The sequence below is a fragment of the Hypanus sabinus genome, chromosome 28, assembly GCF_030144855.1.
Source record: "Hypanus sabinus isolate sHypSab1 chromosome 28, sHypSab1.hap1, whole genome shotgun sequence".
Taxonomy (NCBI): Eukaryota; Metazoa; Chordata; class Chondrichthyes; order Myliobatiformes; family Dasyatidae; genus Hypanus; species Hypanus sabinus.
Window position 1 is genome coordinate 23,219,905 of NC_082733.1, and position 14,284 is coordinate 23,234,188.

Genomic DNA, 14,284 nt, shown 5'->3' on the forward strand with positions numbered 1-14,284 from the left:
ATCTTGTGTGCGCTTGCTTTGGATATTCAGCATCTGCAGATTTTCTCATGCTTGTGATAACAAACATGAGAACTGGGAGCAGGAATAGGCTATTTGATCGGCGATTCCAGAATACATTGTAGAATAAGCACTGTGTATTTGGTGCCTTGGAAGCACCTCACTTAACCACCGTCAGTAATGGAGCTGCCTGCCACGTTATACTTAGGTTTTGGGTGCTACTGGAGCACTAACGGAATGTTTGCAAATTTCTCTGCAATTCTGAGACATTGAATTGTATTTATATTACAACTGCTAATTAACAAAGAAAACAAAGAATAGATCCTGAATTCATGTGAAGATTTGATTAGCAACAAGGTTTAAAACTATGAGGAAAAAAACTCCACATGGTAGTCCCAGAACAGATGAAATCAGGGGGTAGTCATTAACCCTACTGAGGTGAAGGTGAGAAGTGTCAGGGCTAGTTAAATTTGCTTAAATAATTCCAGTTAATATGGAAATTACAAAAGCTAGAGATCAAGAAGTTCCAAATGAAATATTCAGGAAGCAACAAGATATTAATAATAATTTTCAGGTAGTTGTAGCAATGAAGTTGAGTGAAAATAAACAGTTTTGGCAATATATTGGATAAGAAGTTTAAAGACTCAAACAGATTGCTGAAGTTCTAGAAATTGGCCAGGCCTGAACAATCAGCCAAGGAGATGGCTTGTGTGACAAGGTACCACAGACCAAAAAGAACTGAAAATAATGGCCTTGAATTTTCCCCAAGTTCTTTTGCATGATATTTAGGCTCATTATCACGGAGAACAAATCAGGAAAAGTCCAGGAGATGAAAGTGGGCTGAAATCAGCTAATATGTGGAAGTTGAACCGGTGCCCACAAAGAATGCAGAGTTCAGCATAGGTTCAATGCACACTGCTACGTGATTCTCCTCTAGTTGTTACTGCCATTTCTCTTCACTGAAGTTTATAAGGAGACCTTTTCAAAGTTTTACACCATCACTTACAACAGAGCCATACAAGAGAAGCATAATGCCTTTTCTGCTGAATTTTGACCTGCATTTCATGGTTTCCACAGTTCTCCATGTTCACCACCCCCCCCCCTCACCACTTCCCTTAATAATCTAAAGGATTAATATCATCAAGCCATCATTACCAGAGTAATCCTGGCTTCATGTGATCAGAGGTGTTCCCTATGTCTTATCTATCCATCTCCTACCTTCCTGCAATTTAAAAACAACTTATTTTCTTTCTTGCTCATTTTTAATGAAAGGTCTTCAACCTGAAACATTAGCTCTGTTTCTCAATTCATTACTGATTATTAAATGTTTCCAGCATTTTCTGCTTTGATTTCAAATTTAAAGCACCTGTAGATTTATTTTGATTTTAACAAGAGAAACATCTTTTAAGAATATATTCAAGAGCTGGTCTGCAGAAATCTCAAAATTATGAATTTTCTTTCTCTTTCACATAAGAATTTTGTGTGAAGAATCATTAAGAACAGGGAATCTTGAATGTTCAACAAAAATGGAAAAAAATTGATAGTCACCATTTTAGACTCAATAATTTTTTGACTAAGGAAATTTTCAGAATAACTGCATTCAGTCATCAATGTTCAAATGTGAAATGTTTCAACTGCTAAGCAGATATTACAATCTAGTTAGATTTTATGGCTAATTTGATTGAGGTAAAACAGCTTCTCAAGTACGCCAAATGTTTTCTTTAAGTCACCGTCATAAAAAAGTGCAAAGACGGGAAAATTCCAGTGTATTATCTTTTTCACACATTTAAAAAGCACCTGATGGTACCAATATTGTTATTAGAATGTATTTGTTACTGATACAGCTATAGAGATGGAAACCTAACATTGATGGCATACAAATTCATTTGAAATACTTTTAAAAGTGTATAAAGTTGGGTTCAATAAGTTGTACAATTTATGATGGGAAAGGAAAGAAAACTCATTTTATGTTTGCACTTTAATCTATTAATGTTTGGAGCTAGTACCCAAATGCTGACTAGAATACAATAGGGGACATTATTGAGAAATAAATACGAGGAATTTGTTACAGCTAGTCATAGTTAGTCATCTCTTATTTCTGAACTAGATGGTATGAAACTGGAACTGGGCTAAATGGTTTCCATCTGCAAATGAAAGACCATTCTACACTGACAACTGGCAAAAACACACTTAAAATGGAGAAAAGCAGTAACACACTTAAAATAGAGAAAAACACCAACATTCAAAAACAATAAAAACCAATGTCCTCTGAACGGAAGAGGATGCAATGGAATTACAGTCCAGTTAATTGAAAAATAAGACATACTGTTCTTTTAATTGCAATGTTCTATACTAAGCATTTATTTTGATTTGGCTAAATAACTAGGGGGATGAGAATAATGACTACTGAGGAATAAACCTTCTGTGCATCATTTCCAATCATTTTGGTGGATGCTTATGACTGAACTAGTGTCCTCAGTTTGTTTTCCATGTATTTTTAGAAACTGGTGGCAGCAGATAACACTGATGCAAGCAAACCAGATCTGGTGGCCTGATTTTAAAAACATAAGTTGCATCACTGTGAAGTTATTTTTCAGCCTTCAAGGTCTGTTTCTAAACAGATAACTCAATGATACGGTTCACATTGCAAAAGCACTATTTTTTTTTCCTTTGTATGCATTGTAACATGATAGGTAAAATGTCATACATTCCTCCTAGAATTTTAAAGCAGAAGCATTTCTTCATACAGGTCATTCCTGCACAGAATCAATACAATTATCTTTGACGCAATAACATAGGTCACTGTTGAATTTTCCTTGCAGAGGTGCAAATTGATACAATCAAACTTAAAATGTCAACAATGAGAAAGAAAAACAGCTTTCAAAGCATTTTGCAGAGTTGTTGAACCTCTTTCACAATGATGTTCAAAGGAGAAAAGACACAGACAAATGATACATAAAAATGTAAATAATCTCACTTTTATATTATTGAATCATAGAGAAATCAGGCTCTTCAGCCCATCTAGTCTGTATTGATCAACTCTCTCCACAATATAATCACCCTCTCCTCCAAACCCAAACAAACCCTTCTCCACAAACCCTCAAGTTTCGATTGCTCACCTACAAACTTAGGGAAATTTACAGTCAGCAATTAATCCTACAATGCATGTCTTTAGGATGTGGGGGGAAGCTGGAAGTCTTGAGGAAACCCTTGCAGTCTCAGGAAGAAACGTGTAAGCTCCAGATTGCACTCAAGGTCAGGATTGAATCCTGATCTGTTGTTCTGCAAAAGCAGCTGCTCATTGGAAACCAGGAGAAGCAAACATCTATTGTCAGGAATTAGTGAAGTTTGCATCAGTTAGTGATTGAACATCACAACATTTTTCAACAGACCAGTGAACGCTTCCACCACAAGGACCACAACCTTGTTGTTAGGGGTTTGGAGGCTTGCAAGCCTCAATGATCCAGAGAGCTACATTGCCTTGGGCTTTGGCTGCTGATAGGATCACTCATGAAAATGGGTCAAAGGGTACAGGCTAGAGTAAGGCTGATCCACCGGTCCTCCAGGTTTTTTTTTTGGGGGGGGGGGTTCAACCCAGGGCCAACAACGTTGACTGATCAAAAAAATTGTTACAGAAACTGTCATGAAGAATGGTTCTTTATCTGTGTGCAACGATATGGACAGACAGAGATGTAAGACCTTCATTACTGCCCTAAATGTCTGTAGCAGAATGGGTTGTAGGAGTAAGAGAGTGAGAGTTTGTGTACATTGATGAAAGACAGGGTCATAGTTGGCAAATTATAGCTCTTTGAAGAGATGCCTCAAGAAATTAATAACAAGGCAATGTCTATTGATATTTATATGAAGATTTCCAGAAGACACAAGACTTACACGAGTATCATCCATGTATTCAATAACTATAATGGATACAAACAGTAATCCATGCCCTGTGTATTTAATGCAATCAGCTAAAGATACATTTCTTTTACTTTTATCTATAAAGTTAAAGCTTAACAAATTTGAGGCAAATTGTTAAAGTGATAAAGAAATTGCCAAAGCAGCAAAATCAATTAATATACATCATCTCATTTGAGCTGAATGTGATTTATTGAGTTCTAAGGGCCTGGGTTGGAGCTGCAACCATTTACCATATTTATATACTTCAAGCAGCACACACAACTTTGCCCATGGCATGGAGGCAGAATTGTTCCAAGTGCTGAACAGCATTAAATTGCCGAAGTCATTTGAACACCCAATTAAAAGGTTTTTACCTCAGTGCCTGCAAAGCTAAACTGAGGTGCTTTCTGATGAGAGTAAAGTAAAATTATTTTCAAGGAAAGACGAGCTGCTCTCCCATCCACTGATGCTTGAGGGAGACCGTGTGCATGAATCAGCTGCAGCATCTCTGATATTGAAACAGAAACAATATTTCAATAGTCCTTTATCAGATACAAAAAGCCATCAGAAGCAATGCTCAAAAGGAAGTTCTTTTCCTTTAAGCAGACTGAATGCATGGAGAGTAATGGGAGGTCATCCATCTTGGAAAGAGCACTGCAGTTTATAATGGCAAGAAAAGAAGAGGAGTGAAAATCCAACTGATTGCGGGGCCTGTCTACATAGGTAGACAAGATACGAAGGATGGTTCAGGAACGTAATTGAGAAGGGCAACAGGATCTGACCTGTTGTTCCAAGAGATAGCAGACCAGAAAATTGGTAGGTAGTATATAACAGGGTCCTGATTTGAGCACAAATGAAGCACTTCACATACTCTAGGCACCAGACCCTACGAAGGATATTGGCAAAGAAAGGAGTGAAGTGAAGCTTTATCAAAATGACACCCAGACTCCAAGGAGAGATTACCCAAGTAAGGTGTATTCTTTAAAATTTGGGAGAAAAAAAGTGGTCCGATTGAGGTAAGATGGTAGGAGAGCTGATATTAATTTACACTGACATAGTTAAATCAAAAATATTAAAGCCTCTTCTATGAAACTCTCTTTTATAAATAACTCGCTAATTTTGAATCAGAGGCTGATATTGTTAACTAAAGCTATTATTGCAGATATACAACATGAAGATGGGTATCTGGAGTCAGGTCACATAAACTGCAATCTTACTGCATAGTACAGTAGGCTTAAATGGCTTGTAGCATTTAATTTTTCACATTTTGATGAAGAATTTATTCATCATAGACTTGGTCTATATTTTTTCAGGAAGAACTTCTTTAAAACTACCTGAGGGTTTCAACACTTTACAAGTATTACAGCACTTCAGTTATTTCAAAGTCATGGTTTATGCTTTTGTTTACTGGTTGCCATAACTTTCCTTACATTTAAAGAAAGTATACTTACACCAGGAAGTGTAGAACATCATTGGGCACCTAGGTGAGCAAACTGAACCTCACCACTTGTTATAATTACAAGAAAAATAAATTTAGCCCTGAAGAGTAACACAGTCGATTGCAGTTAATTGTGCCAACAATTAAACGGGGAGTCACTTATTTGGGACAACTCTTAAAGAACAAAAACTAATCTAGAAAATAGCCTGGACAGTTGGGACAATATGCCGCTTAATTAGGGTAGGAGACTGCTGCAGAACATTTTCTAACTAGCATCAAGTCTTGTGCAGATTGTGTGGCCTATAAACACTATACCATGCTTAGAGCAAACAGTTTTTAAAATAATGTCAGTTGTGTGCATTTGCGTCTAAAAGGTGGTGATTTTTGTCATTGATAGTTAGTGAGAAGAAAGCAGTCAGAAAATTCAGAACTGTTTTGTTCACGGTGATTTCAAGCATTCAGACATGAAAATGTCTGAAACAGCCAGGAGTGGAAATGAAATGATTTCACTACTTCAATTTAGGAACTACCAAGAATTTGAAGGTGTCAACAATCACCTTGAATGTTATCTTTGGTCCCCATCTGACACTCAGCTCTTACCTGTGGCTCCAAGTAGCTGTTTGCACATGACAGTTTCCACACCCTAGCACATTGCTTCAACAAGAGGGCTAAACCAGGTGAAGGTAGCCAGCAGATCTCGTACTCCTATGACAGAAGGATATACCTGTCCTAGCATGAGAAGTCAGCTCCAGCAGACTGGGCAGATGAGATCTACAGTGACATCCAAAGGCTAGGAAGGCTGTTCTGCAACTCTACATGGAGAGCAAAGGGCATGACGAAGCACAGAAGTCGAAGTCATCCACAGCATTCAGGGAAGACCCTGTTGTGATGTCTACTTGTCCACTGGACCCAGACCTCCAGGGTCAAGAGAGTGAAACTGCCCCAGTGCAGGAGCTATTTTAAAAAAAACCTTAAAACACTCTCCTGCACAGGATTCCTGTTACTACTGGGTATAACGTACAGCTACCAGTCGTATTGGCAATGTTCAAATTTGTTCTGCATTTAATTTAAATGCATAATTTGTTACTCAATTAAACAGCCTTTTTTTTTAAAAAAAAATACCTTTTAAACTATTTCCATGAAACTTTGGCTAATTCGGGCAGCCACTTATTGGATCAAAATATACTAGACCCGATGTTGCCCAATTAACCAGAATCCACTTTCCCTGTATTAGCCCCAGCATTAGCAAACTTGGTTACAAAACTATTGCTGAAATTGGAGCTACAGTTGACGAAAAGTATCTGAATTTCAATTCTATAAATTTATAGATGGCTGAAAATTTTATCAGTTACCTATATCTGACAAAACTGCTTTTACCATCAAATAAATGTAAACATCCTGCAAAAATATCAATGCCTTTCTTACAACTTGAAATAAAGCTAAACAGCACTTACCTCAACAATATCTGAATTGGTTCTGCTTTCATGGGGTTCATTATACTCCGTATACTTGAGTAGAACTTTGTCCATGTCAGTGCTAGCATACTGAAACAATTTGTTTGAACTGTTGAATATTATCAAAGCTATTTCACAGTCACACAATACACTCAGTTCATAGGCTTTCTTCATTAATCCAAATTTTCTCTTTGTGAATGTGACCTGCATTAGGGAAAAAGAAATAGAAAACAGGAAGTTATGTTTGACTTTTGAAATGATAAGAATTCATGTACCATCAAACAAAAGCAAAGTGAATTCCTATAGATGAAAATAATTGATTTGAAATTGTATTCCTATTCCATATTACAAACGTGTAGATAACAGGATTGGAAAAATATATCAGCAGTAAATATACAAATGAAGTAAAACAAACCAAGCTGAAGAAAAGCAGTGGCAGATGTAATTACTCCAAGCCATTGCTAATATAAACGAAGGATTCCAATCTTTTCTATAACATACCCATTCTTAACTCTTTCTACAGAAACAGTAGTCATCTAATCTAAACCAGATTTTTGATTAACAGCCGTATTTATATGCCTATTAAATTTTGCATAGAATGTTCCGTCCCAATCTACTTAATTGTTGATGTCCAAATATCAGGTTAAGCTCTGAGTTTTTGAGAAAACTTTTTTTCCCCTCGACCATGTTTATCCAGTTCCATCAAAACTTTGAAATGTTCCATTAGGTCATGTAGATTATTTTTTTTAAAAAAAGGTAAGAACATGGCTCATTTACTTAAACAGCAACAAGAGTTTTGAACAAAAGAAAACAAGTTGGTCAAAACGGTCTCCAGAGTGAAACACAATTATGACTGTTTCTAGGCTTAGGTTTAATCATAATGTGCTCTGGAAATTCAACAGGCACTTCTGGTCAAGATGCATTTCTGAGCATCTGACTTAATTTTCCATTTACCCCCCATCTCCTCTCATCACCCCTACCCACTTGCATACACACTTCTTACAGTGATTAACCAAATGTTACAATGCATCCAATCCCTGGCATTTGGAATCCACGTTTTGGAATCAAGGTTTTGTAATAAGTAGTTTCTTACCATCATTATAGAACTGCAGATTAAAATAAACATAAAGCTGTACAAGTTACGATCCCATAGCATTTTTTTTAAATTTGACAGATCAGCACTAAGCTCACTTGGGTTCTGCCTTCATGTCTGCAGAGCCTGATGACCAGAAATTGTCTGCAGGAAAATTACACATCCTCTCTGTTTATCAATTCATCCAGTCAATAAATAAAAATTCAAAATATGCTAAAAATAACAAAATCTAATGGATACAATTGTATCTGTACAAACATCGCATGGTTTATCCAGACTGCTAGGAAAATCACCCACAACCCAGTGAGTATGCTTGAAGAGTTTTAAGTGTGCTGCTGTGGGAAGTCACAGGAAACCATTGCATGTCTAATAATCTTAATCTTTAAATTTGAATTTAAGATCCAACATAAACGGAGTTTATCCAGTTATTGTCAAGACATGTTTTCAACCAGTTATGGCATGATAGCACTGTCAATCTGTGACTGCCCCGCCCCCCCCCCCAAAAGATATATTTTTTGTGTTAGCTTTTTAGTAGGTTCTTCCAAATTTCATTTTTTTTTAAATCAGTTCTTCTTGTAATACAAAAACAAACAAGCCAAAAGGTTCTCATCTGTTCCAACATCACAATCTATTTTTCAAGAAAAATGTGATAAATTATACTAGTCTGAAAGACAATATACTTTTTCTCTCTCGTAGGAGAAAGTAGTATAATATCATTCTTCTCCACGTATTGACCCATTTATGAATTGATCATGTGTTTGCTCATTTAGCACCCCAACCATTTCCAAACCTATTTCTGATTCCTTTTTTCCCTTATTCATTTCCTTATTGTATTTGTTCCTGAAGAAGGGTCTCGGCCCAAAACGGCAACTATTTATTCATTTCCATAGATGCTGCCTGACTTTCCGAGTTCTTCCGGTATTTTGCATGTGTGGAACAGCTATTAGGATTTGCTATTAGAAATGTCCATGATATTAGGTCAATGGCTTTCCCAATAGGAATTCCCCTTGAGTTACTTACTCTAGAAAGAGGAAAATTACTAGAAGCATGCCAGGCTGACTGTCAGTCCCTTCCCATCCACATTAGTAAGCAAAAGTTATACTTGGCTAGCTATCAGTATGTGGAGCTGTTGACATTTTCTTTAGGTCAACAAACAACAAGCAGAGTTGTACTATCTGCTCCTTGTACCTTTCGAATACAGCTGCCAGAGAACACAGAAGTTAGATGCTCTCCACACATCCTTTTTACTCCTTCTAGGCACTCCATAATTCTATCCTGTAGATAGACTGTCAAAAGCAAGGATACACTCATATCCCTCTTTCCATATCACCTCCAATTTGAAGTTCTGCTGCTGAATTATCAAAGCTCAAGTTTACTGCCCCCACGTTTACTAAAGCAGCTATTGGGTTCAGAAGAAACAAGTATTTATTAAAAGAAATCAACTTCCAATATCTTGTGAGTATATTTAAACATGTAACCACTTATCAGTTCAGTTGCATTTCTTTACATCAGTCTGTCATATCTTTAAACCTAATTTCCATCTCATTTCTGTTGTAGCTTCCACAGTAAGGCCAATATGAAGATCAAATCTTCAGAACTGGCATATGTTGCATTGTCTAATGGGCAACAACAGCAGCAATCCCGGTCTTTCTATATGCGCTTAGACCTGGACTACCCACAGAAGGTATCACAAGGCAGTTGAAATACCGTTTTTCTGTCTCTTCCCTCTTCCACTGCAATAGGATGATATCAGAATCCTAGTGACAAGAGCCCACAAATAAAAAACTGAGGAAAGGATTCAAGGATGTGTTCCAAGGCAAGCTTCCTTGAAGAAATGCAACATTCCTCCCAATTTCTGGGATTCTCTAGCACATAACTGCTCCCAGTGACAAAGGGACATTTGGATGATACTAAGTGCACAACAACTCTGCATAATAGGTAGCAGGTTTAAACCACCTGACAGGTTTCTCACCTGCTCTTCTCACTGGCCAGAGTGGGAAGCAAGTCTAGAGAGAGGATGTGGAAGGGGTGAAGGATGAGGAAGGATGGAGGGAGGAAGAAATCAGGCCAGAAAAGAGTTGAATCTCGAAAGTTTCCCTGCATTTTGAAGGTAGTGACAAGTGGCATGAAAGGGTTGGAATGTTTCTGACAGTAGTGTCAAGAAGCGAACAGCATGTGACAACATTTATTTTAGCTAGGGATCTCTTTTACATAGCATGAGTGAACACTCATTTAGACAAGGTTATGTCAAATCAAGAAAAATTAAGGCTTAAATATGGTTCAATGTTATTATATTGTTAAATAGGTCATTTTAATGACTTTGTACAAATGGGTTAGGAGCTAACACTGGACAATATGATTAGTTGTGTGATGGATATTCACTTTCTAGGCAAGGGGGTCTCATGTTTTGCCAAGCTTGGCTTTCTAAACACAGCTTTGCAAATAAGTTCTGCTCATAGCTCAGACTTGATGGTTCACAGCGTCCTATCTAATGCTGCTCAAAGAGGTGCAGTAAAAGACAATGGGTTATTCAGTTTCACTTGTTTCAAAACAGACAATGGTGACTAAATTGCTCAAAGCAGCTTGCAGATTAAAAGGAAACAATCACTTTAGTATAACTATTTTGTCAGTAAGACGGAAGAGCCGATTGTAAACTTCAGGAAGGGTAAAATGAAGGAACACATACCAATCCTCATAGAGGGATCAGAAGTGGAGAAAGTGAGCAGTTTCAAGTTCCTGGGTGTCAAGACCTCTGAGAATCTAACCTGGTCCCAACATATCGATGTACAGTAGTTATAAAGAAGGCAAGACAGCGGTTATACCTTATGAGTTCGAAGAGATTTGGCATGTCAACAAATACCCTCAAAAACTTCTATAGTTGTACCACGGAGAGCATTCTGACTGGCTGAATCACTGTTTGGGATGGAGGGGCTACTGCACAGGACCAAAAGAAGCTGCAGAAGGTTGTAACTCTTGTCAGCTTCATCTTGGGTATTAGCCTACAAAGTACCCAGGACATCTACAGGGAGCAGTGGCTCAGAAAGTCAGCGTCCATTATTAAGGACCTCCAGCACCCAGGGCATGCCCTTTCCTCACTGTTACCATCAGGTAGAAGGTACAGAAGCCTGAAGACAAACACTCAGCGATTCAGTAACAGCTTCTTCCCCTCTGACATCTGATTTCCTAAACAGACATTGAATCTTTGGACACTATCTCACTTTTTAAAAAAAAATATATACAGTATTTCTGTTTTTTCATGTTTTTTAAATCTATTCAATATAGGTAATTGATTTACTTTCTTTTTTATTTCATTTATTATTATTTTTTTCTGCTAGATTATGTATTGCATCAAACTGCTAAGTTAACAAATGTCACGTCACATGCTGGTGATAATAAACCTGATTCTGATTCATTAATATTGGGAGGTTTATGTGCACACGGTAGTTAGCTTTACAGCATTGACTGTGGATAGCTTGGATCTACATCTCCTTTTAGATAGTTTGTGTATACAGGGTAGCTGAGGAAATACATGTCTGAAGTCACCAAGTAGCAGAACAAGTGTGCAAGTGTAGAGAGTCATTTAGGCTCATTAGAAAATGGGATAAGGAACATCAAAGTAAATTAAAGAAACAAGGGATGAACTGGAATTCACTTCTCCAGCGTCAGTTTCTGCAGCAGATGATTCTTTTATCTGTATCATTGATTTGCCTTTTTAGTTTATAGGAATTGTGCCTGTGCTTGGGAAATCCTTTCTGTTCTAGAAATTGCTTGTAATTTGGAAAAGTTTGAAATAGAAATCCTCTGAGAGTTTTTAGAAATGTGTTCTAAGAGTGTTGTTTGGATTTAAGTATGTATCACTAAAAATAATTGAACTATGTTTAAACTATCTTGTTAGCTGGAAGTATCTTCTCCTTGGTAGGGAGAGAAGACCCACCACTCAAATAATGGGTACTGGCAGCTAAAACTCACCATTGATAATAACCAGGGAAAGTGAACTAGTTTTAGAAGATTGCGTAGTTGCAGTATAACCTCCCTTTACTGAGGATACGCTGGCTATTTATATCCAATCGGGCTTAAGGTCTTCATTTGAGTTTAGAACTCCACGGTTAGCAAATGCAATGCCACCGCATGGCTGCAGAGGTGTCCCAAACAAAATCATTGAGGCAGAGAACTGTAGGAATTCAGAAAAAAAGGAAACTGACATTTGTCTTGTTATCTTTCCTAAAGCAACCCAAACTTTAATGTTGCAGCTTTATACAACTTAGGCTAGGCTGCATCTGGAGTATTGCGTACAATTCTGGTTGCCCCATTGTAGGAAGGATACAAAAGCTTTGGGGAGGATGCAGAAGAGGACAGGTGCTATAAGGAGAGGTCAAATAAACTTGGGATGTTTCCTCTGAAGCAGCAGAAACTGAGGGAAATCTGCTGGCAGTTTATAAAATTGAGAGGCATTGAAAGAACAGACAGCCTGTATCAAGGTTAAAATACCAGAGGGCATATATTTCAAGTGAGAGGTTAGGTTCAAAGGAGACGTGCAGGCCATTTTTGTTATAAAAAAAAAGAGAAAGTGTGTTGTAAAGACGTGCAGTGGTGGTGGAGGAGGCAGATATGACAGGAACATTTAGATTATTAGGCTCTCAGGGCCTTGAATATGCAGAGAATGAAGGGATATGGTTTTGTGCAATTAGAGATTATTAGCCTAATTCATTCAACACAACATTTTGTGCTCAAGGTCTTGCTCTTGTGCTATATGATCCTATGTTCTAAACTTATTTGTACTTTTTTTTTAAAAAAGCATGCTGCCTCCCCCAATAAAACACTACTGGGATAAGGATAGTTTCTCTGGGGGGCAAATTCCAAGAGTGTCATCAAAATTCACTGTTTAAAAGTCAGTGCAATAGACAAAAGTCACTGCTTGCTCAAAATAGTGAACATTTTCTGTAGTTTTTAAGTTATCTCATTGTGATAGTTGTTTAAAATCTGGTCATAGTACAAATAAAGAGTGTTTGGCATTTTTTTTCTGATCAGCATGAGAACACAAAATTACATTGAACGTCATCAACGTTGTGAATGTTATTCTAATTGATGCTGTCAACTGTAAATAAAAAGGTACACATTTCATTGTACCTTCATCTCAAAAGTCACGTGACTCTAGCTTCAGAATTCTGAACTCCTAAATAGAATCCCACATTCATGAATTAAATTTAATCCCTCATAACAAATTACCAATTTCCCTTTGCAATTTTATATCCTTTTGAAACTGATTCAACTCCAGTTTAATATCATGAGAATGCCCTAAATGAATTACCAAACTGATTTAAAAAGCATTTCACTCAAATGTTCACATCTCAGACAGCAATATACTGTAATATGCCATAATGCAATAAAGTTACATTGAGCAATGAAACTTAAGTCCATGGAACGTCAACAATCACAAAAGTGCAGAAAATTATTAATATGGCCAGGCTAAGTAAAATTTCCCAATTGAGAGAGCAGAATTGCATGTGAAGCATCCGATATCTAGTGAGGAAGAAATAAAAGAACATAATTTTAATCAGTAAGTCAGAGAAAAAGGGACATCTGAATAGTTAATAAGGGGCATACTTAATAAGACCATAAGACTATAAGATATAGGAGCAGAATTGGGCCATTTGGCCTGTTGGGTTTGCTCCACCATTTCATCTTGGCGGATCCATTAATCCTCTCAGCCCCAATCCCCTGCCTTCGTCCCATATCCCTTCATGTCCTGACCAATCAAGAATCTATCAACCTCTGTCTTAAATATACATAAAGACTTGGTCTCCACAGCTGCCAGTGGCATCGAACTCCATATATTCAACACTCTCTGGCTATAGAAATTTGTCCTCATCTCTGCCCTAAAAGGAACTTCTTCTATTCTGAGGTTGTGTCCTCTGGTCCTAGACTCTCCTACCACAGGAAACATTCTCTCCACATCCACTCTATCAAGATTTTTTTTACCATTCAATAGGTTTCAATGAGGTCACCCCTCATTCTTCTGAATTCTTCCAGAGCTCTTCATATGACAAGTCATTCAATCCTGGAGATATTTTTGTGAACCTCCTTTGAATCCTCTCCAATTTCAGCACACCCTTTCTAAGATAAGGGGCCCAATCTACTACCTGAAAGCATTCCCCATCAATTTCCATGGAGTGCAAACTTGGCACAGTGTGCAAAGAGAGCATATCAGGAATGTTTAAAACTTAGTAAAATTTGGCACATTTTGGGTACTTTGTTTCATTAGAGAGAGAGAAAGAAATGTCCCCAATTAGTTTACACTACAAGTTTGATTGTATTAGATGTTTAGCTGTGAAGTATAAAGGTCAAAGATATAGAACTTTATAATAGAATGCTGGCAAAGAGAAAAAAAAGTATGGCTCTGAATAC

At 37.3% G+C, this 14,284-nt stretch overlaps 1 protein-coding gene across 7 annotated transcripts in view; it reads right to left on the minus strand.

The window, feature by feature from the left end:
• The window catches only part of mef2aa (myocyte enhancer factor 2aa), a 193,673-nt gene that overhangs the window by 102,376 nt on the left and 77,013 nt on the right, over positions 1–14,284 (minus strand). For all 7 annotated transcript variants that reach the window (XM_059952709.1, XM_059952713.1, XM_059952710.1 and 4 more), the window contains one exon: positions 6,787–6,990. In XM_059952709.1, coding sequence (XP_059808692.1) covers positions 6,787–6,990 — 204 coding nt within the window. The remainder of the gene's footprint in view (positions 1–6,786; positions 6,991–14,284) is intronic.